This window comes from Lithobates pipiens, unplaced genomic scaffold, assembly GCF_037356315.1.
Source record: "Lithobates pipiens isolate NorthernLeopardFrog02 unplaced genomic scaffold, aLitPip1_a1.2 Scaffold_28, whole genome shotgun sequence".
NCBI lineage: Eukaryota > Metazoa > Chordata > Amphibia > Anura > Ranidae > Lithobates > Lithobates pipiens.
In genome coordinates, this window is record NW_027507789.1 from 7718696 (window position 1) to 7742472 (window position 23777).

The 23777-nt window shown below is 45.9% G+C and overlaps 1 protein-coding gene across 1 annotated transcript in view; it reads right to left on the minus strand.

The window, feature by feature from the left end:
- Positions 1–23777, minus strand: part of TBCD (tubulin folding cofactor D) — a gene marked incomplete at its 5' end in the record, with an annotated part of 179065 nt that overhangs the window by 140530 nt on the left and 14758 nt on the right. The window contains 3 exon segments of the mRNA XM_077458631.1: positions 7415–7509; positions 14891–14965; positions 17488–17548. Of these exon segments, the coding sequence (XP_077314757.1) occupies positions 7415–7509; positions 14891–14965; positions 17488–17548 (231 nt within the window).

Sequence of the window (23777 nt, forward strand, 5' to 3'; positions counted from 1 at the left end):
TGTTGTGGTTAGTATTTTGAATGTTATAAGATGGGGTAGGGGAAGCCATTGAAGAGATTGGCACACATAATGATGGGGCAGCTCCAAACACAAAGGACAAACATGACCAACTGCTGGATCTTCTCCCACCAGCTGGAAAAACTCTGAATGAGATATCACAGGTGGAAGGTTGGACATTTTGGGGTGTTCACTTTCTAAAAAGGGGTCATATTCTAGAAATGGGTGGGTAATTTTGGGTGTGTTTGTACTATCCTGGCATTTCTAATTTAAATGTTTTATAACGGCAAGGGGAACATTCCCCCCCCCCCCCCCCAAACATTTAGTTTTTCTTCCTTTCTATAGTAAAGAATAAGAAATGATTAATGTGGAGCTCCACCCAAAAGTGGAACTTCCGCTTTAAGCACTCCTCACCCCTTGACATGCCACATTTGGGGGGGGGGGGGGTGTATTTTTTTTAGTGGGACTTCCTGTCCCACTTCCTCCTTCCTCTTTTTGACAGCCTAGGTGACTCCTCCTCTCCCCATAGGCGGCCCCTCCCTGCCAGCTATCTTCTGGAACACAACACAGGTCCCAGAAGATTGGCTGGCCAATAGCAGAGCACAGCGCGTGCCCGGCCGGCCGTGAAGCTGTAGGCTGTCACGGCCGGGTGCCCACAGTTGCTATGACAGCACCGGGGAGAGGAGCGAGCCTCCGGGCGGCCACATCGCTGGACCGTGGGACAGGTGAGTGTCTGTTTATTAAAGCGGAAGTCCACCCTACAGTGGACCTTCCACTCATTGGAACCCTCCCCCCCTCCGGCGCCACAATTGGCACCTTTCAGAGGGGAGGGGGGTTCAGGTACCTATACAGTACAGGTATCTGCACTCACTTCCGGCATAGATTCTGAAGAAGGTACGCCCCTTTCCGCAGAATCTACGCCCCTTTCCGAAGGTCCCCCGCTGCCTGCTGGGAAACACACGGATCCCAGAGACAGCGGGGACCATCCTTATTGCGCAGCGCGACTCGCGCATGCGCAGTAGGGAACCGGGAAATGAAGCCGAAAGGCTCCACTTCCCGATTCCCATACCCAAGATGGCGGCGGCAGCACCCGAGAGACGATCGAGAGATCGGCTTCGGGTGCCGACATCAAAGGCGCGCTGGGCGGGTAAGTGTCACTATTTTAAAAGTCAGCAGCTGCAGAATTTGTAGCTGCTGGCTTTTAAAAAAAAAAAAAAACGGCGGACTCCCGGCGGACTCCCGCTTTAAAGGTCAGCAGCTATTCTATATTTGTAGCTGTTGACTTTTAATAAACTAAAAAACGGGTAGAACTCCGCTTTGAGTATCGTCCAAAAGAAAGCCCTGTCTCAAACAAATGATATAAAATATATTTGAGTACAGTTACAAGGATGAGTATTTGTCAATCAAACTATTACAACACTGAAAACAAAAACAAAAATGGCCTAGAAAAGAAAGGGGTGCAACATGTTGGTATTGGCGTGGTTAAGGTAGATCTGAACCATAACTGGTTGACCTTTAGTTTGCTCAAGTAGGTAATGAATAAGCGCACCTGTTAGTGTGTGAAACGCGTCTACCATTTGAACTGTCTGTAACACTTGGGATGTTCGTTATTAAATAAGAATTTTGATGGACCTTGGAGTGCAGCCATTTCTTCAGTGTTGAGTCTAAATTATAAAGAATTTTCCACCACCATCTGTTAACGAATCCCCCTGCTGAATTGGATCTGAATGGGACAAGCTACCTCCAATCAGTCATGTTTAGATCCAGAAAAATGGAAAGACTTCGCTTACACTTGCTTTAAAATGTGGCATTTGACACGCTTTTTTAAAGCACCCTGAATGCCAATCAAAGCTCCTGTGTCACTAAAGAAAATATTAACCTTACAGTCCTGGTCACACGTTGCGTTTGCTTTGTTAAAAAAAATATCCTTCGTGTCGCCCCATTCTTCACATCGTCTCCAAAGCCTCCATAGAAATCTATGACAACGCTCGCTTAAAAGCTGCAGGTGCTGCGAGGGGCTTTTATTCAGCTTTAGCTTTGCTTTGTTTTGGAGGAATTGCAAGTATGAGATATCCCAGGATGCACTGGGAATCCAACAAGGGAACCGGAAAGGCATTATCAGCAGTCACTTCCGGTTGATGTGTATATATTCTGGGAGCGTCTGTTGCAGACATCACATCTGGTGTGCAGTGTGGAGCAGTAGGAAAGTTAGAGAGGTCCGGACTGCAGCGGAGCAACTAGCAAACGGCACACGTGGTGTGCAACATGGGAATGCTATAGCAGAAGGTGAGTGGGGACTGGAGAGAGAAAACTGAGTGGCAGAGGATCAGGTGAGCTGGGGGGCACAATATAGCGGGAGGTGTGCAGGAACCTGGAGGAGGATCATAAAACCAGGGCATCAAGCAGATCTGGGGGTTACTACTGAGTGGAGGATCAGCAGAGCTGGGGGGTTACTACTGAGTGGGGGGGATCAGCAGAGCTGAGGGGTTACTACTGAGTGGGGGGGATCAGCAGAGCTGAGGGGTTACTACTGAGTGGGGGGGGATCAGCAGAGCTGAGGGGTTACTACTGAGTGGGGGGGATCAGCAGAGCTGGGGGGTTATTGAGTGGCAGATCAGCAGAGCTGGGGGGTTACTACTGAGTTGGGGATCAGCATAGCTGGGAGTACTACTGATTGGTGCATCACCAGAGCTGGAGGTACTACTGAGCAAAGGATCTGATAAACGAGGGTACGAATAGGCTGCGGATCTGCTGAACAGGGGTACTAATGACCTGGTGATCTATCTAAGTGTAGGCACTACTGAGCAAGGGTTCTAATGGGCCCCTTTAAAACAAATACAAAATCATCACATTAAAAACACATGCATAAAAACCATATTGAAGTGGTAGGCGATTTAAAAGAGGTTTAAGTTTTGCTTTTTTAAATCATAGCAATGCTGCATCTGTCCCCCGCCGGCTCTAAGGCTGAGAACTGAGCGATTAAACATCACTGATCACTCGGTTCACAGAGCTCCGTGAGCAGATAGCTGGTGACTGTCAATCACTGGCTCTCTGCTCTGCCCCTCCCCCATACATGCTCATTAAAGGTGCTGTGCTGTGGAAGGGGTGGAAGCAGCTGGCTCTCAGTGGTTCGCTGGAAGCCTGAGCCAAGTGCCGGCCCAGGTTGCTGGTTGGATCCGGACCATAAGACAGCTTTAGCCTGCTATCTGCTGAAAATGGGTCACAGGTGGTCAGAATGGTCAGCCAAATGAGCTTTCCCCGTACTTCTCCTTTAATGTCGGTTCACACTGAGGCAGCACGACTTGCAGAGTGATTGCCTCAGGTGACCTGGACACGACCGCTGCGGCGACTTGCAAAATTACTTCTCTATAGAAGTCACATCAAGTCGCCTCAAGTCACCCCCAAAGTCGTACAGGAACCTTTTCCTAAGTCGGAGCGACTTGTGTCGATGCGATTAGAACGGTTCCATTGTACAGAACGGGACGCGACTTGACAGGCGGCTAAGTCACCTGACGAGTCGCCCCAGTGTGAACTGACCCTAAATGTATGTTAAAGTTGAAGTGTAAATGTGCTCAAAAAGACGCAGTCCGTTTCCGTTTTTTATCCAGACCTAGATGGACTCGGAGGTTTGGGGATGTAAACGGACACAAGTCTGATTACACCTGCCTGTCCTGCCTGTCCACAGAGCTGCATGGAGCTTCCGATCAGCTCCACCTGAAAAATGGACAGGCAGACTTGATTAGAGAATGCCCATGTGAAACGGCCCTTATATGAGATTTAAAAGAAATTTAGAGAGTGACTGGATTTAGGCCTACTACAGCAGGCCACACACCTTGAGGAGGTATCGCAATCTGATAACACAGTAAGGGCTTATCCACACCTCCTTCGACTTCAACACACATTAACGGTTAGTTTACACTTGCTTCAAAACAAGGCTTCGGACAGGCTTTGTTAAAGCTCTCTGAACTACAGTCAAAGCTCCTGTCACTAAATAAAATGGTTATCTTACAGTCCTGTTCACACTTTGCTTTTGCTTTGCTTCAAAAATGATACCCCATGTAGCTTTAGTGGTATTTCAAAGCCTCTATAGAAGTCTTGGCAAAGCCCCACTGAATCCCCACAGCCTCATCGAATCCCCACCAAAGCCCCATCGAATCCCCATCAAAGCCACACCAAAGCCTCACCAAAGCCCCACCAAAGCCCCACCAAAGCCCCACCAAAGCCCCACCAAAGCCCCACCAAAGCCCCACCAAAGCCCCACCAAAGCCCCACCAAAGCCCCACCAAAGCCCCACCAAAGCCCCACCAAAGCCTCACCAAAGCCTCACCAAAGCCTCACCAAAGCCTCACCAAAGCCTCACCAAAGCCCCACCAAAGCCCCACCAAAGCCCCACCAAAGCCTCACCAAAGCCTCACCAAAGCCCCACCAAAGCCCCACCAAAGCCTCACCGAAGCCCCACCAAAGCCCCACCAAAGCCCCACCAAAGCCCCACCAAAGCCCCACCAAAGCCCCACCAAAGCCTCATCGAAGCCCCACCAAAGCCTCATCGAAGCCCCACCAAAGCCTCATCGAAGCCCCACCAAAGCCCCACCAAAGCCTCATCGAAGCCCCACCAAAGCCCCACCAAAGCCTCATTGAAGCCCCACCAAAGCCTCATTGAAGCCCCACCAAAGCCTCATTGAAGCCCCACCAAAGCCTCATTGAAGCCCCACCAAAGCCTCATTGAAGCCCCACCAAAGCCTCATTGAAGCCCCACCAAAGCCTCATTGAAGCCCCACCAAAGCCTCATCGAAGCTCCACCAAAGCCTCATCGAAGCTCCACCAAAACCTCATCGAAGCCCCACCAAAGCCTCATCGAAGCCCCACCAAAGCCTCATCGAAGCCCCACCAAAGCCTCATCGAAGCCCCACCAAAGCCCCACCAAAGCCCCACCAAAGCCCCACCAAAGCCTCATTGAAGCCCCACCAAAGCCTCATTGAAGCCCCACCAAAGCCTCATTGAAGCCCCACCAAAGCCTCATCGAAGCTCCAAAGCCCCACATCGAAGCCCCACATCGAAGCCCCACATCGAAGCCCCACATCGAAGCCCCACATCGAAGCCCCACATCGAAGCCCCACATCGAAGCCCCACATCGAAGCCCCACACCGAAGCCCCACACCGAAGCCCCACACCGAAGCCCCACACCGAAGCACCACCAAAGCCCCACCAAAGCCTCAAAGCCCCACCGAAGCCCCACCAAAGCCACATCGAAGCCCCACCAAAGCCCCACCAAAGCCCCACCAAAGCCCCACCAAAGCCCCACCAAAGCCTCATCGAAGCCCCACCAAAGCCTCATCGAAGCTCCACCAAAGCCTCATCAAAGCCCCACCGAAGCCCCACCAAAGCCTCATCAAAGCCCCACCAAAGCCTCATCAAAGCCCCACCAAAGCCCCACCGAAGCCCCACCAAAGCCTCATCGAAGCCCCACCAAAGCCTCATCGAAGCCCCACCAAAGCCTCATCGAAGCCCCACCAAAGCCTCATCGAAGCCCCACCAAAGCCTCATCGAAGCTCGAAGCCCCACCAAAGCCTCATCGAAGCCCCACCAAAGCCTCATCGAAGCCCCACCAAAGCACCAAGCAAAAGCAAGGTATAAACAGGACTGTAAAGCTAACCATTTTATTTAGTGACAGGAGCTTTGACTGGCATTCAGAGAGCTTTAACAAAGTCTGTCCGAAGCCATGTTTTGAAGTGTAAACTAGCCCTTAATGACATTATCATGATGGTGGTAAAATGGAGAAGAGGAAGCAGACGACGCGTCAGGTGCAAACATTCATCCGGGGTGTGAACACCATTTAGACAGAATTAGAATTCTAAGATGGCACACACAATAGAAGCAATGACTGTGCATTTATACACATCCACAGAATACTTTTTGCTCTGATACTTGGCCCAAGGCAAGATAAACCTAGTATGGCTTCAGATAGCTACAGGCAACACAGCCTGTGGAGGAATGTGGCTGCAAACAATGGTTTTACAAGTTATAATGCAGAAAGAATTTCAGCTATATGTCGCCAAGGAGTGACATTCAGCGTTACACGCGGTGTTGTAACCTTGAGCTATGCTCGCAGAGCCCGTCTAGCGTGTAACTTACGTCTGCCCTGACATCACCCAACTGCACAAAATGGCATGTTCAAACTTGCTGGCCTTGCGGCTACGTTCAAGAAGACTTTCCTGGAAAAGGAGACTTTCTGGTGGCCCTGGTTGAGAAGGCCTCAATTGTGGCCATGACTTTGTGAAAGCAGCACAATGTAACTGAAACACCCCGAGCTATAAGGAGTGGTCACACACACAAAGACAAGTGGTGCCATTTTTACAATATTTTTCTACAGGTGATATACCTGGTTAGGGGTTTTCACATTTTTTTCCACAATATATAATTGCTTCTCCGGTTACCTTTTCCGATGCTTTAACGCTTTGTTCTCACACATTTCACCTGTTCAGATTGGTGATGGGGCTTCAATGGGGACTTCCGTGAGGCTTTGGTGGGGATTCAATGGGGTTCCATTGGAGCCCCACCAAAACCTCATCGAATCCCCACCAAAGCCTCATCGAATCCCCACCAAAGCCTCATCGAATCCCCACCAAAGCCTCATCGAATCCCCACCAAAGCCTCATCGAAGCCCCATCGAAGCCTCATCGAAGCCCCATCGAAGCCCCACCAAAGCAGCCACCAAAGCCCCACCAAAGCAGCCACCAAAGCCCCACCAAAGCCCCACCAAAGCCCCACCAAAGCCCCACCAAAGCCCCACCAAAGCCCCACCAAAGCCCCACCAAAGCCCCACCGAATCCCCACCGAATCCCCACCAAAGCCTCATCGAAAAGCCTCATCGAATCCCCACCAAAGCCTCATCGAATCCCCACCAAAGCCTCATCGAATCCCCACCAAAGCCTCATCGAATCCCCACCAAAGCCTCATCGAATCCCCACCAAAGCTTCATCGAATCCCCACCAAAGCCTCATCGAATCCCCACCAAAGCCTCATCGAATCCCCACCAAAGCCTCATCGAATTTTTATGTATTTGCCTGTATTTTTGTGCATATGCCTTTGCGCATTTTCGCGAAAACTTGCGTCAAAGACCTAGGTCGTACAGTTTGCTGGAGATGTATGAATCACAAGACTGGCTGCACTGAATTAGAAATGATTTTGCCAGTAATACAACTCCTAGATACTTATTAAATACAAGGTTATTTTAACAGGATTTCTCATGAGAAGTCAACCGTGCATCATAAAACATTACTTCTCAGAACTAGAGCTTTAGGTCTTCAGTTCTTACAATCTCCAAAGTGGAATCACATTATGTATTTTCAGAGGGAATAAAAAGCCAATGTGGCAGATTCAAAACAAAGTATACAAATTCAAAAAAATTTTTTTTTACCGTCAGGAAGTCGAGATGGAAGAAGAAGCCCCCGCCGGCCCAATTCGGCCAGAGCCAGACATCCCCCATGCCAGGCGTTATTGGTTTCCTGAAAACTAAAAAAAGAACACAAATCATTCCATTAGCATTTACTGTGCCATAAAATACACATCTGACATTTACTAAGCAATTAACCGGTTAGATGTACTGTACTGAGGTGGAGTGGCCTTCCCATCCATGGCGGTTGGGCGTAGTCCTGCAGTGCAGTCTAGTGCTGGACTGTTTTGCCAAGCACAGTGGAAATATACAGCGGGTAAAATAAGTATGGAACGCATCACCATTTTTCTAGGTAAATATATTTCTAAAGCTACTATTGACATTCAATTTTCCCCACATGTCGGTAACAACCCATGCTATCCATACAAAGACACCAAAATATTTATGTTCAGAAATTAACTTATGTGTAATAAAATGGAATGACAAGGAAAGAGTATCGAACACGCTAACTGAAATGTATTTAATTGGTACAAAATCCTTTGTAGGTAATGACGGCTTTAAGACGCAGGCTCCTCTATGGAGAAACTAGTCGCATGCGTTGCTCTGCTGTGATTTTGGACCATTCTTCAACACAGTCTTCAAATGTTGAAGGTCCCGTGGGCCTCTTCTATGAACTCTGATCTTTAGATCTTTCCATAGATTTTCTATTGAATTCAAGTCAGGGGATTGGTTGGGCCATTCTAGCAGCTTTATTTTCTCTATTTTAACCCAATGGAGAGTTTCCTTGGCTTTGTGTTTGGGATGATTGTTTTGCTGAATTGTCTGCCCTCGTTACATCTTCATCATCATAGATGGCATCAGATTTTTTTTATTAAGAATGTCTTGGTATATTTTTCCATTCATCCTTCAATTAAATGAAGTTTGCCAGTACCGTATGCTGAAAAACAGCCCCGCCCACACCTTGATGTTCCCACCTCCAAACCTCACTGTTGGTATTGGGCTGTTTTCGGCTGATGTGCCATGTGACCCCCAAACATGGTGTGTATTATGGCATCCAAAAAGTAGAATTTTGGTCTCATCTGACCATTTTAAATTTTAGAAATCCTTCGGCAACCCTTCTGCCATCAGTATGTTTTGCAACAATAAGGTCTTAAGAGAGCTCTTTGCTTTTTCCCATCATGAGATGTTTCTTGTGGGACACCTTGGCAATGAGACACCTTTGTATAAGTCATCAGTTGAGACTGAACCAGCTGATATTAATTTGCAATGACAAGGGGCAGGACTGCTTTCTAATTACATATACAAGTCGGGTAAAAATACTGCACTCGCTTTGGGTCATTAGTAATAAAATAGATAAGTCAGGCCGCGTACACACGCGCGGACTGTTCGCCCAACTTTGTCCGTCCAACAGTTTCAGCAAACAGTCCGCTCAAAATTAGCATGGACGGACATGCCCACACACGACGAACGAACAGTTTGCTGAAACCGTGCGCGATGACGTGAACAGCACGTACGACGGGACGAAAAATACGACGTCCTATACACTGCATTATAGCTTTCGGCGTGAAAATCCTTTCTGAGCATGCGCGCAACTTTGTTTGACGAACAAGCCTACACACGAGCGGGCTGTTCGCTGAAACAAGGTTTCAGCGGACAGTTTTTCGGAATTTCCGAAAAACCTTGTCCGTCCAACTGTCCGCTGAAACTGTCCGCTGAAAGCCCACACACGAGCGGACTGTCCGCCCAAACACTGTTCAGCGGACAAAGTTGGGCGAACAGTCCGCCCGTGTGTACGCGGCCTCAGACATTGATAAGTCAGCCTCAGGATCTCCATCTACAAAGCCAGCACCGACAGCCCGCGGTATGGTGATGGCACCCTCATGAAGATGGGAGCAAAGTATTTGTTATCACAGGCTGAGACTTTCCATCATGTCTATCAGCGCTGTCTGTGTCTATAGGGGAATCTAGTACCCGTGGTTGCAGGAAAGAAATGTAAACTCATATTGCTTGGTCTCCATGGCTATGCTCTCCGTTGGGGTCCCTCTCCTCCTCTTACTGTTGGAGTCCCCCAAGGTTCTGTCCTTGGACCTCTACTATTCTCAATCTACATGTCCTCCCTGGGTCAACTGATAGCCTCCCATGGCTTACACTACCATTTAGACACAGATGACACCCAAATCTATCTCTTTTCCCCTCAGTTCACCCCATCAGTCTCCTCACGCATCAGTGATTTACTAACAGATATATCAGCCTGGATGTCAAACTACTTCCTCAAACTCAACCTATCCAAAACCGAGCTCATAATATTTCCTCCCCCCACGTGCCCCCTCCCCTGACTTCTCTGTCAAGATCAGGGGCACATCTATCAGTCCGTCCCCACATGCCAGGGTGCTAGGGGTAACCTTAGACTCTGAACTGTCCTTTCAGACCCACATACAATCCCTGTCCAAATTATGCCGCCTTCCTTCACAACATCTCTAGAATATGCCCCTTATTAACTAATGACACCACCAAGCTTCCAATTCACTCCCCGGTCATCTCTCACCTCGACTTCTTCAACTCCCTTCCAATTAGATTACCTTTACATCGACTATCCCCCCCTTCAGTCCATAAAAAATACTGCTGCAAGATTCATGCACCTTACAAACCATTCAGTGTCCTCCACCCCTCTCTGCCAATCCCTGCACTGGCTTCCACTCACCCAACGAATAAAATTCAAAGTACTACCAATAATTTACAAAGCCATCCATAACTCTGCCCCCAGCTAAATCACTGACCTAGTCCCCAAATACCAACCAAGCCGCTCTCTTTGGTCCTCCCGAGACCTCCCGCTCTCTAGCTCCCTTGTCACCTCCTCCCCCATGCTCGCCTCCAGGATTTCTCCAGAGCTTCTCCCATCCTTTGGAACTCCCTACCCCAATCTGTCCGACTGTCCCCTAATCTTTGCATCTTTAGATGATCCCTGAAAGCCCTTCTCTTTAAAGAAGCCTATCCCGCTTCTAATACGCTGTTTTACTTTCTCCATCAGCTCATTCCCCACAGCTATTATCTTTTGTATCAGTTGATCCTTCCGTCTAGATTGTAAGCTCCAACGAGCTGAGCCCTCTGATTCCTCTTGTACCAAATTATAACTGTAATGTCTGCCTTTGTTTTGTTAAGCGTTGCACAAACTGTTGACGCTGTATAAATCCTGTATTATAATAATAATAATAATAATAATAATAATAATAATCTGTCTATGGTTGGCTTTAGCCTTCATAAGGTACTGTATGTTCTCAGCTCTTGGTTCATAATGCTGAACCTCTAAACTTCCAGCTGTCAGGTCAGAAGGCTCACATTAGACACTAAGTAACAGATGTTACTTCTTCCCAACTTCCGAAAATCGAATGTGAAGTCAAGGAATAAAGAGCACAAGTTGGCACAGGTCTACAGGTGTCCTAACTGCCATGCAAATCCGTATAACATTTTTTGAACAGCTTGAGCAAACATTGCCTTCTCCTTAGACAGAAACTGATATGCTTTTGTTTCCCTCTAAAAAGTTACACCAGAGTGACAGCCGCTTTCAATCCACAATCCATGAAGAGTAAGAGAATTATTAAAAAGTTAATATAGATTCTTAATACAGATTTCCGGTTCTAATTTGATGTTCTGATTTGACTTGTTTCAGGTCTTCATTTCTATGTTCCAAGTCCTGATAAAGGGGTAGTGTTGTCAGCCCTGAAACATGCCGTCTTTCATTGATGATCAAGATGTGAACTATTAAAATCTTCTTGGACCCTTTCACCTTATGGTTTGGCAGCTTTTTGTATATATTCAGATTGTGAATAAAAGTGACGTTTTAGGTCATATTGGGTTTGGTGCGTGGGCATAGGGCACCCCTGATGATGTTTTTCTATTAATATTTCCCACATAAAGACCAGTGATACAGCATAAGTATACGTCACATCAGGTCATTTTTGTTTGTTTTGAATTTATGACAGTTTCCTGAAGCATGTTCACGGTCTCCAACAACTCCTAAAGAATGTTCACGGTCTCCAACAACTCCTAAAGAATGTTCACGGTCTCCAACAACTCCTAAAGAATGTTCACGGTCTCCAACAACTCCTAAAGAAAGTTCACGGTCTCCAACAACTCCTAAAGAAAGTTCACGGTCTCCAACTCCTAAAGAATGTTCACGGTCTCCAACAACTCCTAAAGAATGTTCACGGTCTCCAACAACTCCTAAAGAATGTTCACGGTCTCCAACAACTCCTAAAGAAAGTTCACGGTCTCCAACTCCTAAAGAATGTTCACGGTCTCCAACAACTCCTAAAGAATGTTCACGGTCTCCAACAACTCCTAAAGAATGTTCACGGTCTCCAACAACTCCTAAAGAATGTTCACGGTCTCCAACAACTCCTAAAGAATGTTCACGGTCTCCAACAACTCCTAAAGAATGTTCACGGTCTCCAACAACTCCTAAAGAATGTTCACGGTCTCCAACAACTCCTAAAGAATGTTCACGGTCTCCAACAACTCCTAAAGAATGTTCACGGTCTCCAACAACTCCTAAAGAATGTTCACGGTCTCCAACTCCTAAAGAATGTTCACGGTCTCCAACAACTCCTAAAGAAAGTTCACGGTCTCCAACTCCTAAAGAATGTTCACGGTCTCCAACAACTCCTAAAGAATGTTCACGGTCTCCAACAACTCCTAAAGAATGTTCACGGTCTCCAACAACTCCTAAAGAAAGTTCACGGTCTCCAACAACTCCTGCGGCCCTCAGACCTCAGCAGTCTAAGTTCAATCTCCTGTGCTGTGCAGTGGTCCTCTATGTAATTGTGAACTCTTTCCTCTGACGCTTTAAAATGGATAGTGCACTCCTCGCTGCCTTCCACAGACTGAGGAATCAAAGCAGTAGAACATGAAAAAGACTGAAGAGGAGGAGTTCTCGAAACGCGTTAGCTATGCAGCTATAGGGACAGTCCCAAGAGGTGTGGACAGTTTCACAGACCCATGTGGAGGAATATTAAGATATGCTTTTGCTCAAGTCTTTTTTTTTTGTGAGTAGATCACCTAATCTTTGTACATCAATAAAGCCTTTGTTTGGGGATAATGCGCTAGGCCTACGCACCTTTTGTCTTTTCCATGTTCTCAGCAGTCTATAGTGGGAACATTGATTAGGGTAATAGCATTGATCTCTATCGGCTTCGCGCAACATCTTCCCAGTTTGGTATTGCAGCATCTCTCCTGCCAACAATGTATCCTGTCCTCACTCTCTGACCCTCATTTCCTCTATTAGGTCTGCAGTCTCTGACCCTCCTCGCAAGCATTACACATACTGAACATTATGTGTGGCCCTTTGGTGATGTTGGAGACCAGATTTGAGGTCCCCTTTTAGCTCATAAGTTGAAAACCACTGATCTATTGTATCATGCCTATAAGACTGACTACTATATCCTGTTGTGTGTGTGTCGCCTCTGATAATGAATATCCCACTTATGTGTTGCCCTTTTGTGATGTTGGGGGCTCCACTTCAGGCCCCAAATATTAAGAAAGGTGACCAACACTGCTTTATATAAATTTCAAAAAAGTAAGTACACCCCTCACATTTTTGTAAATCTTTTCTTCTATCTTTTCATGTGACAACACTGAAGAAATGACACTTGTCTACAATGTAAAGTAGTGAGTGTACAGCTTGTATAACAGTGTAAATTTCCTGTCCCCTCAAAATAACTCAACACACAGCCATTAATGTCTAAACCGCTGGCAACAAAAGCGAGTACATCCCTAAGTGAAAATGTCCAAATTGGGTCCAAAGTGTCAATATTTTCTGTGACCACCATTATTCTCAAGGCATGCATTAACCCTCTTGGGCATGGAGGTCTCCAGAGCTTCACCAGGTTGTCACTGGAGTCCTCTTCCCCTCCTCCATGATGACATCACGGAGCTGGTGGGTGTTGGAGACCTTGCGCTCCTCCACCTTACGTTTGAGGATGTCCCACAGATGATCAATAGGGTTTAGGTCTGGAGACATGCTTGGCCGGTCCATCACCTTTACCCTCAGCTTCTTTAGCAAGGCAGTGGTGGTGTTGGAGGTGTGTTTGGGGTGGTTATCATGTTGGAATACTGCCCTGCGGCCCAGTCTCTGAAGGGAGGGGATCATGCTCTGCTTCAGTATGTCACAGTACATGTTGGCATTCATGGTTCCCTCAATGATCTGTAGCCCCCCAGTGCTGGCAGCACTCATGCAGCCCCAGACCATGACACTACCACCACCATGCCTGACTGTAGACAAGACACACTTGTCTTTGTCCTCCTCACCTGGTTGCCCCCACACACGCTTGTGACCATCTGACACCAAATACCTTTATCTTGGTCTCATCGGAGCACAGGACATGGTTCCAGTAATCCATGTCCTTAGTCTGCTTGTCTTCAGCAAACTCTTTACAGTCTTTCTTGTGCATCATCTTTAGAAGAGGCTTCCTTCTGGGACACCAGCCATGCAGACCAATTTGATGCAGTGTGCGGCGTATGGTCTGAGCACTGACAGGCTGACCCCCCCACCCCTACAACCTCTGCAGCAATGCTGGCAGCACTCATACGTCTATTTCCCAAAGACAACCTCTGGATATGACGCTGAGCACGTGACCTCAACTTCTTTGGTGGACCATGGCGAGGCCTGATCTCAGTGGAACCTGTCTTGGTAAACCGCTGTATGGTCTTGGCCACCATGCTGCAGCTCAATTTCAGGGTCTTGGCAATCTTCTTATAGCCTAGGCCATCTTTATGTAGAGCAACAATTATTTTTTATTCAGATTCTTAGAGAGTTCTTTGCCATGAGGTGCCATGTTAAACTTCCAGTGGCCAGTAAGAGAGTGAGAGCGATAACACCAAATTGAACACACCTGCTCCCCATTCACACCTGAGACCTTGTAACACTAACGAGTCACATGACACCCCGGGGAGGGAAAATGGGTAATTGGACCCAATTTGGACATCACTTAGGGGGTGTACTGACTTTTGTTGCCAGCGGTTTAGACATTAATGGCTGTGTGTTGAGTTATTTTGAGGGGACAGGAAATTTACACTGTTATACAAGCTGTACACTCACTACTTTACATTGTAGACAAGTGTCATTTCTTCAGTGTTGTCACATGAAAAGAGAGAAGAAAAGATTTACAAAAACGTGAGGGATGGGTGTACTCACTTTTGTGAGATACTGTATAGCACAGACTTTTTTTGAAGTTTTTTTTTTCAGATCTGTGTTAATTTCAGTGGAGAGAGTAAGGAAAAGAAGATGTGAATAAGAGGATACTGGTACCAGATTAACAGCGAAGGAATAATTGGGACACATCTTCTAACTTGTGCAATCTTTACATGCTTCAACCTCAGACATGAGATTGCCATCCAGTTTGGCCAGCAATGGATGGGAAAAACTGACACCTATAGGTCCCATGAGGCAGCCATATTGAGAACTTTGCCCTTTTTTTTTTTTTTTTTTTTTTTTTTAATCATTACCTGAAACAGTCCAGCACAGATCCCACCACCTCATCAGCTAAATCTCGAGGAAGCCGTCCAGTCAGTCGGCCAATCCTAAAAAAGGAAAAAAATAAATAATTAGAATTAGTGTATATATATATATATATATATATATATATATATATATATATATATATATATATATATATATATATATATCTTTTTTTTTTTTTTTTTTTTTTTCACACACTATATAGATAATGGCTGCAGCATTACAAAAGAAGTCATGCAAAAAGACAAAACAATAAAAACTCTACTTATATCTACTTGACATACCAGGAAGCCCATTGGTACAAGGCTTTTTTGTTAACTACTTGTACCTTTTACATAACAGATTTGTTAGCTGACCACACTGATTATATTTTGCCTTTAATTGTCATCACTGGGTTCCTCCTGTTCATCTCTGTGCAATGCAGGTAGATCATGGCTGAAAAGGTGAAAAGGGCAGGCCATCTATCTCAGGGGTCCCCAACCCTCCGGGTCGCGGGGTACAGGTCTATGTCCTGTTGATGACCAGGCCACACAGCAGGAGGAAAGCGGTGACTGCGGTCCGGACAGGGCTATCACAGGCCACGTGAGCCACATACCTCCCACTATTCAGCCATGCCTGCGTCTCCTCTCCTGGCCCATCCCGCCCCACTGAGGGCATGAGGAGCTGGAGATTGGCACAGAGAGCCGCTTTTCATATAAGCAAGCTGGTAAGAAGGGGACTGCACTGTAAAGGGGCACAGTAATGATAACCGTGCCCCTTTACAGTGCAATCCCCTTCATATAACAATTCCCTTCACATTCTCCAATCCCAAATCCTCACAAACTTGTTCTTTAATGTGAAGGATGGTCACACTGGTAAGCAGAGGTTCAGAACGTGGGAAGGGGGTGGAGCCAAGCTTGACTTTTGCAGGAAAAGTCAATAACTGCATATAACATTTACCTATCACTAATCTCTGTATCTAACAATTGCTTTCAGACGTGGCCCTTGTCATTGCTGACCTCCATTTATGTTTTCTCTTCAAATGAACATTCCCAATCGCCCAGGCTTCCAACAGGTACACTTTAAGGCTGGATTCACACCTCCGACGGATGCGGCTCACAGTAGAGCTCGGGTGCGTCTCTGTTCTCTGTTTCAGGGACGAATCGGGGACGAATTTTTGCCTGAATTCGGCCCTGAAATTGAGCCAAAGATGCACAGGACTCCTGTGCAATCCGCTCCGCAGCCGCAACGGGGATGTGTGAACCGGCTCCATAGAGAGCCAGTCACAAACTCCTGTCATTGCACTGGGGGGAGAACCTCTGGGGGGGAGCTAGGATGGAGAAGGACCTGGGGGGCCTAGTAGATGATGGGCTCAGCAATGGCATGCACAAAGCAAACAGAATATTGGCATTAAAAAGGGGATCAACTTCAGAGATAAAATGATAATTCTCCCCTCTACAAGACTCTGGTCCGGCCGCACCTGGAGTATACTGTCCAGTTCTGGGCACCAATCCTCAGGAAGGATGTACTGGAAATGGAGCGACTACAAAGAAGGGCAACAAAGCTGATAAAGGGTCTGGAGGATATTAGTTATGAGGAAAGGTTGTGAGCTCGGAGCTTATTCTCTCTGGAGAAGAGACGCCTGTGAGGGGATATGATTTCAATGTACAAAATATCATACTGGTGACCCTGCAATATACAAATACCAGACTGGTGACCCCGCAATATACAAATACCGGACTGGTGACCCCGCAATATACAAATACCGTACTGGTGACCCCGCAATATACAAATACCGTACTGGTGACCCCGCAATATACAAATACCGTACTGGTGACCCCGCAATATGCAAATACCGTACTGGTGACCCCATAATATCCAAATACCAGACTGGTGACCCCACAATATACAAATACCAGACTGGTGACCCCACAATAGAGAGAAAACTTTTTTGTGGAAGGGAGTATAACAAGACTTGTGGCCATTCATTAAAATTAGAAGAAAAGAGGTTTAACCTTAAACTACATAGAGGGTTCTTTACTGTAAGAGCGGCAAGGATGTGGAATTCTCTTCCACAGGCGGTGGTCTCAGCGGGGGGGCATCGATAGTTTCAAGAAACTATTAGATAAGCACCTGAACGACCACAACATACAGGGATATACAATGTAATACTGACATATAATCACACACATAGGTTGGACTTGTGTCTTTTTTCGACCTCACCTACTATGTAACTATGAATTGGATGCGGAGGAAACCCACATCCAATTCTCATTAGGTGTCAACCCAGCCTCAACCTTTCAAAAATGAAAATCAAGGCGCTATTCGTATCATTAGCAGGGGAAAAAAAAAAAATATACAGACTGGAAGGCAGGACGAGAATGCCTGAACTTCATGTGTATAATGGAGATTTGGTTGCAGAACGTTTACAAGGAAGTACAGAGAGCAAACAAAGCCAGCTAATGCCTCCAGGGCTCAGCAAATTTAACTACAATAATGTTTGCTTTGCCAACTGCGAGAGATCACAACGGTCAGGCCAGAACTGAATATAAATATAAGAGGAGAGCGGAGGCCGGTATTTACTATACATGAGATATTAGCCTACCCCTTCGCTGCAGACCATCGCACAATGGTGTCTTTGTCCTTCAATCCGACCAGCAACTGTTCTGTGGAGGGAGAAGAGCAGGAAAAAAAAAAAGAAAGAAGTGAAATCATTATTGAAGAATTGAGGATTGTCTGCCTGGATAGTGAGCACACAGTGCAAGGAAAAGGTCAGCAATACACAAAGGGGATATAGGAGAAGGGCAAGAGGATTTTTAAAGGTAACCTGTCACTAAGGAATCTTTTCTAGCGGAGGGCGGGTGTGTGGCAGTGCCTTGGCTCTACACTACCCTGTGCAGCTTCCCCAAGTCCAAATAAGCAAGTTGCGTTTTAGCGCTTTAACCACTTCTGGAGCGCGGCACGCCGATGCACGTCTTTACTTTGAAGAGGAATATTGGAATTATGGCAGAAGCTAGCGGGTATCCTCTTCTTTGGCCAGCGGTTCAATTTTCGATAAGAGTGGTCTCCGCAGAGGATTCGCCGCAAGATCACTAATCGGCGGTTGGAGAGGGGGGGGGGGCCACCCCTCCCGCCGTGCTCCGGTGCCCTCCGCCGCTTACCAAAGCCGTCGGCAGCGGTGGAGGCGATCGAATCTTCACCGGGGCTGGAGGAAAAAAAAAATCCATTTGAATGTTGCATGGAGTTGAGAGGTCAAATCAATTCATATTTTCAACAAATCGATATTTTATATATATTTGTTATTTCACCAGGACCGGTCGCCGACGCTGCGCCAGTCCTGAGGAGCTGCGGGTGGGAGTTTTTAGGTGAGGCTGTGGCTTCGGCCTAGTCCGCGGATTGGGTCGAAGCCGTGGCCTCGGCTAAAAACGCCTGCCTGCAGCTCCTCAGGACCGGGTGACAGCAGACGTAGCTCCTCCCCCCCCCGTACGCGATGTTCATCAAAAAAAAAAAAAGTCGATTGGAATGGTGAATTGAGTTTAAAAAAAAAAAAAAAAAACTCAATTCACCATTCCAATCGACTTTTTTTTTTTTTTCTAAATCGCTGATTTTTTTTTTTTTTTGGGGGAGAAAATCGCCCAGCTCTAATCTTCACCCTTGCTGGGGTATGGAGATGAGTGAGGGGAAGATGGCCCCCCCAACCGTCTCCATACCATTGGAGGGCGCAACCAACGTCAAAACATCACTAATGCCCATAGCTCCGAAAGGGCCAATTTTCTTCTCTACTCTATTTCTTTTTTTTATTATTGCATTTTAGTGTAAATATGAGATGTGAGGTCTTTTTGATCCCCCAGATCTCATATTCAAGAGGACCTGTCATACTTTTTTTTTTCTCTATTACAAGGGATGTTTACATTCCTTGTAATAGGAATAAAAGTGATGGTAAAATGGTAAAATAAATACGAAAAAAAAAAAAAAAATTTAAAACACGCCCCATCCCGACGAGCTCGCGTGCAGAAGTGAAGGCATACGTGAAGTAGCGCCCACTTATGAAAACGGTGTTCAAACCACACATGCGAGGCATCGCCGCGATCGGTAGAGCGAGAGCAATAATTCTAGACCTAGACCTCATCTTTAAAAAAATTCTACAGGTTGCATGTTTTAAGTTAAACGTCGCCTATGAAGATTTTTTAAGGGTAAAAGTTTGTCGAGCGGGCACAATTTTGAAGGCGTGACATGTTGGGTATCAATTTACTCGGCATAACATTATCTTCCACAATATAAAAAAAAAATGGGCTAACTTTGCTGCTGTCTTATTTTTTTAAATTCAAAAAAGTGTATTTGTTCCAAAAAAAAAAAAAAGTGCGCTTGTAAGACCACTACGCAAATACGGTGTGACAGAAAGTTTTGCAACGACCGCCATTTTATTCTCTAGGGTGTTAGAAAAAGAAATGTATAATGTTGTTTGGGGGTTCTACATAATTTTCTAGCAAAAGAAAACGGTTTTTAACTGGTAAACACCAAATCTCAGAAAGAAGCTCGGCCCTTAAGTGGTTAAGAAACGTTCGCCCCCCAAATTTCCTTCTACCCAGCACCCCACTTTGCAATACATGCAACTCCCAAAAGGTTTGCTGAGAAGACAGCGCTGTGTTGTGGGGAGGATGTACCTAGGGGCCAAATTGGAGCAAAGTTGGGATTTGCATACTGGAACAGGATCATGAGAAGACATTTGCATATATAGTGATAGCGCTGCCTCCTATCCTCTCTACTGACAGGTTCTATTTACAATGCATCTGGAAAGTATTCACAGCGCTTCACTTTTTCCACATATTGTTATGTTACAACCTTATTCCAAAATGGATTAAATTCATTATTTTCCTCAAATTTCTACAAACAATCCCACATAATGACAACGCGAGAGAAGTTTGTTTGAAATATTTGCAAATTTATAATAAAAAATCCCATGTACATAAGTATCACAGGCTCCTCCCATGCACATAAGTATCACAGGCTCCTCCCATGTACACAAGTATCACAGGCTCCTCCCACGCACACAAGTATCACAGGCTCCTCCCACGCACACAAGTATCACAGGCTCCTCCCACGCACACAAGTATCACAGGCTCCTCCCACGCACACAAGTATCACAGGCTCCTCCCACGCACACAAGTATCACAGGCTCCTCCCACGCACACAAGTATCACAGGCCCCTCCCACGCACATAAGTATCACAGGCCCCTCCCACGCACATAAGTATCACAGGCTCCTCCCACGCACATAAGTATCACAGGCTCCTCCCACGCACATAAGTATCACAGGCTCCTCCCATGCACACAAGTATCACAGGCTCCTCCCATGCACACAAGTATCACAGGCTCCTCCCATGCACATAAGTATCACAGGCTCCTCCCATGTACATAAGTATCACAGGCTCCTCCCATGTACATAAGTATCACAGGCTCCTCCCATGCACACAAGTATCACAGGCTCCTCCCATGCACATAAGTATCACAGGTTCCTCCGTTTCAATCTACAGCATTGTAATTTTCTTTAAAATGTAATATGGCTACTTGGGGCCGCTCTGTACACAGATGGTGTATACCCCACCACCCAGATATGTCCTTTCCTGCTTGTGTGATTGGCTTACTGATTTTCCCAGAAGTCTGCACTAAGACAAGTCAGATTTTGGGCATCCCTTGCAACAAAATGTCATTTTTGGTGAGATACTCTCAATGGGAAAATCACATAGAACGGGATGCAGACTCTGCCACTTTCCTCATTAGAGCCCTGCAAGTGCAGCAGGTGATTAAGACTTATAAAACCACTCCCATTGATCCCAATGATCATCCATTCGCAATCCAAACTGTAGGGTTTAAACATCAGATCCAGTAGGGAAAATAATGATTTGATCCCCTGCAGATTTTGTACATTTGCCCACTTACAAATAAATGAAGGGTCTATCATTTTTATCATAGGTGTATTTTAAATGATAGAAACAGAATATCAACCAAAAATCCAGAAAAAAAAACAAAAAAAAACACAGGATACAAATGTTATAAATGGAGTTGCAGTTCAGTAAATAAAATAAGTATTTGAACCCCAAGCAAAACATGACTTCGTACTTGGTGGAGAAACCCTTGTTGGCGATCACAGAGGTCAGACATTTCTTGTAGGTGGTGATCAGGTCTGTAGACATCTCAGGAGGGATTCTGGTCCTCTCTTCTTTACAGATCTTCTCTAAATCCTTAAGGTTTCTTGGCTGTCGCTTGGCAACTCGAAGTTTCAGCTCCCTCCATACATTTTCTATAGGATTAAGGTCTGGAGACTGGCTAGGCGCATGTGCTTCTTCTTGAGCCCCTCCTTTGTTGCCTTGGCGGTAGGTTTTGGGTCATTGTCATACTAGAAGACCCATCCGTGACCCATCTTCAGTGTTCTGGCTGAGGGAAGAAGGTTCTCATCCAAGATTTTACAATACACGGCCTCGTCCATTGAATGAATGAATGAATGAATGAAATACTTGTATAGCGCACAATGCAAGCTGAATCGTCTCTAGGCGCTGTGGCGAGCTTTGATCATCTGCTAAAAGAGGAAGGTCTTGAGTTTTTTCCTAAAAGCCAGGTGATTTTCTTCCAGGCGGATGTTGATTGGAAGAGCATTCCATAGCAGAGGCCCTTGGACAACGAATCTCCGATCCCCCTTGGATTTATACCGGGCTTTGGGCAAGAGGAGGAGGTTTTTGTTGGCTGATCGAAGACTGGCCCCTCAATGCGGCAAATTCAACCTGTACCTTTACCAGAGAAACAGCCCCAAAGCATCATGGGTTCCACTTCCGTGTGTGACTGCAGGGATGGTGTTCTTGGGGTCATAGTCAGCATTTTTCTTCCTCCAAACACGGCGAGTCGAGTTAATGCCAAAGAGCTCAATTTTGGTCTCATCTGACCACAGAACTTTCTACCAATCTTCTCTGAATCATTTAGATGTTCATTGGCAAACTTCAGATGGACCTGTACAAGTGGCTTCTTGAGGAGGGGGACCTAGCAGGATTTCAATCCATGGCGGCGTATTGGGTTACCAATGGTTGGTTTGGTGACTGTGGTCCCACCTGCCTTGAGATCCTTCACAAGCTCCTCCCGTGCAGTTCTGGTCCGATTCCTCACTTTTCTAATGATCTTCCTCACCCCATGAGGCAAAGTCTTGCAAAGACTGAGGTCGAACAATGGTTATTATTTTTTATTTCTTCCATTTGCGAATAATCGCACCAAGGCTTGACTTCTCACCAAGACTTGACTTCTCACCAAGACTTGACTTCTCACCAAGACTTGACTTCTCACCAAGACTTGACTTCTCACCAAGACTTGACTTCTCACCAAGACTTGACTTCTCACCAAGACTTGACTTCTCACCAAGACTTGACTTCTCACCAAGACTTGACTTCTCACCAAGACTTGACTTCTCACCAAGACTTGACTTCTCACCAAGACTTGACTTCTCACCAAGACTTGACTTCTCACCAAGACTTGACTTCTCACCAAGACTTGACTTCTCACCAAGACTTGACTTCTCACCAAGACTTGACTTCTCACCAAGACTTGACTTCTCACCAAGACTTGACTTCTCACCAAGCTTCTTGCTGATGGTCTTGTAACCCATTCCAGCCTTGTGCTCTTTGGTCTTGCCCATGATGGTGAGGGTTTGGATGGAAGAGATTCTGTGGACAGGCGTCTTTTATACACATAATGATTTGTCGTTAGGGGAACCTTCTAAAGCTGCCCATACACCTATAAATTATCTGCAGATTTTCTATGGTTAGATGGAAAAAGTGCAACAGATTTCTCCATGTTGAAAACTGTGTGGATGGAGTAATCTCACACTTTTTCCATGTAGCAATAGAAAATTTGCAGACAATCTATAGGTGTATGGCCAGCTTTACATTGACAGGACTAATCTGTGTATCACATGAGCACCTACTGTAGCCAGTCTGGTGGAGCCAGAATTATTGTTGGTTGGTTGAGGATCAAACAAACATTTATTTTACTCACTGAACTGCGACTCAATTTATAACATTTGTATCGTGTGTTTTTTCTGGATTTTTGGTCGATATTCGGTCTCTATATCATTTATCCATCTGCCGACCACTGCACACTGATATACGTCGACACAATGGCAGCGGTGGGCAAATGGGCGTACCTGCACGTCCCCTTTAATTGGCAGGGCTAGCTGGCGCGCGCCTGCCGCGTACAGCGTGCCCGCTGGACCCATGGACTATGTCCACCGGTGTTTCCTGGCGATCGTGTCACAGAGCCGCAGAACGGGGAGAAAATTTTGTTTGGGTGCAACATCGCACGACCGCGTGATTGTCAGTTAAAGTGACGTAGTGACGAAAAGCAAAAAGTGCTCTAGTCAGGAAGGGGGTAAAAAAATAAATAAAAATCTTCCGGGGCTGAAGCGGTTAAAAAACACACAATATATATATATATATATATATTTTTTTTTTATTACTTGCCCTACTGCATTTATCCGTTATGTTCATGGCTCCACTTTGCTAAAAAAGGACGTCAATTTTGTTTGGGTGTAATGTCTCACGAGCGCGCGATTGTCAGTTAAAGCGACGCAGTGACGAAACGCAAAAAGTGCTCTGGTCAGGAAGGGGGTAAAACAAATCTTCCAGGGCTGAAGCGGTTAAAACACACACAATAATTATATATATATATATATATATATATATATATATATATATATATATATATATATATATATATATATATATATTATCCATTATCTTCATGACTCAACTTTGCTAAGAAAGGATCGTTCAGATTTGTGGACACCAGCTACTCATTCTACACCGATCGATACCTTTAATCCATTGTTAAAGTCACAAGCTCCTGTAACGCCAGA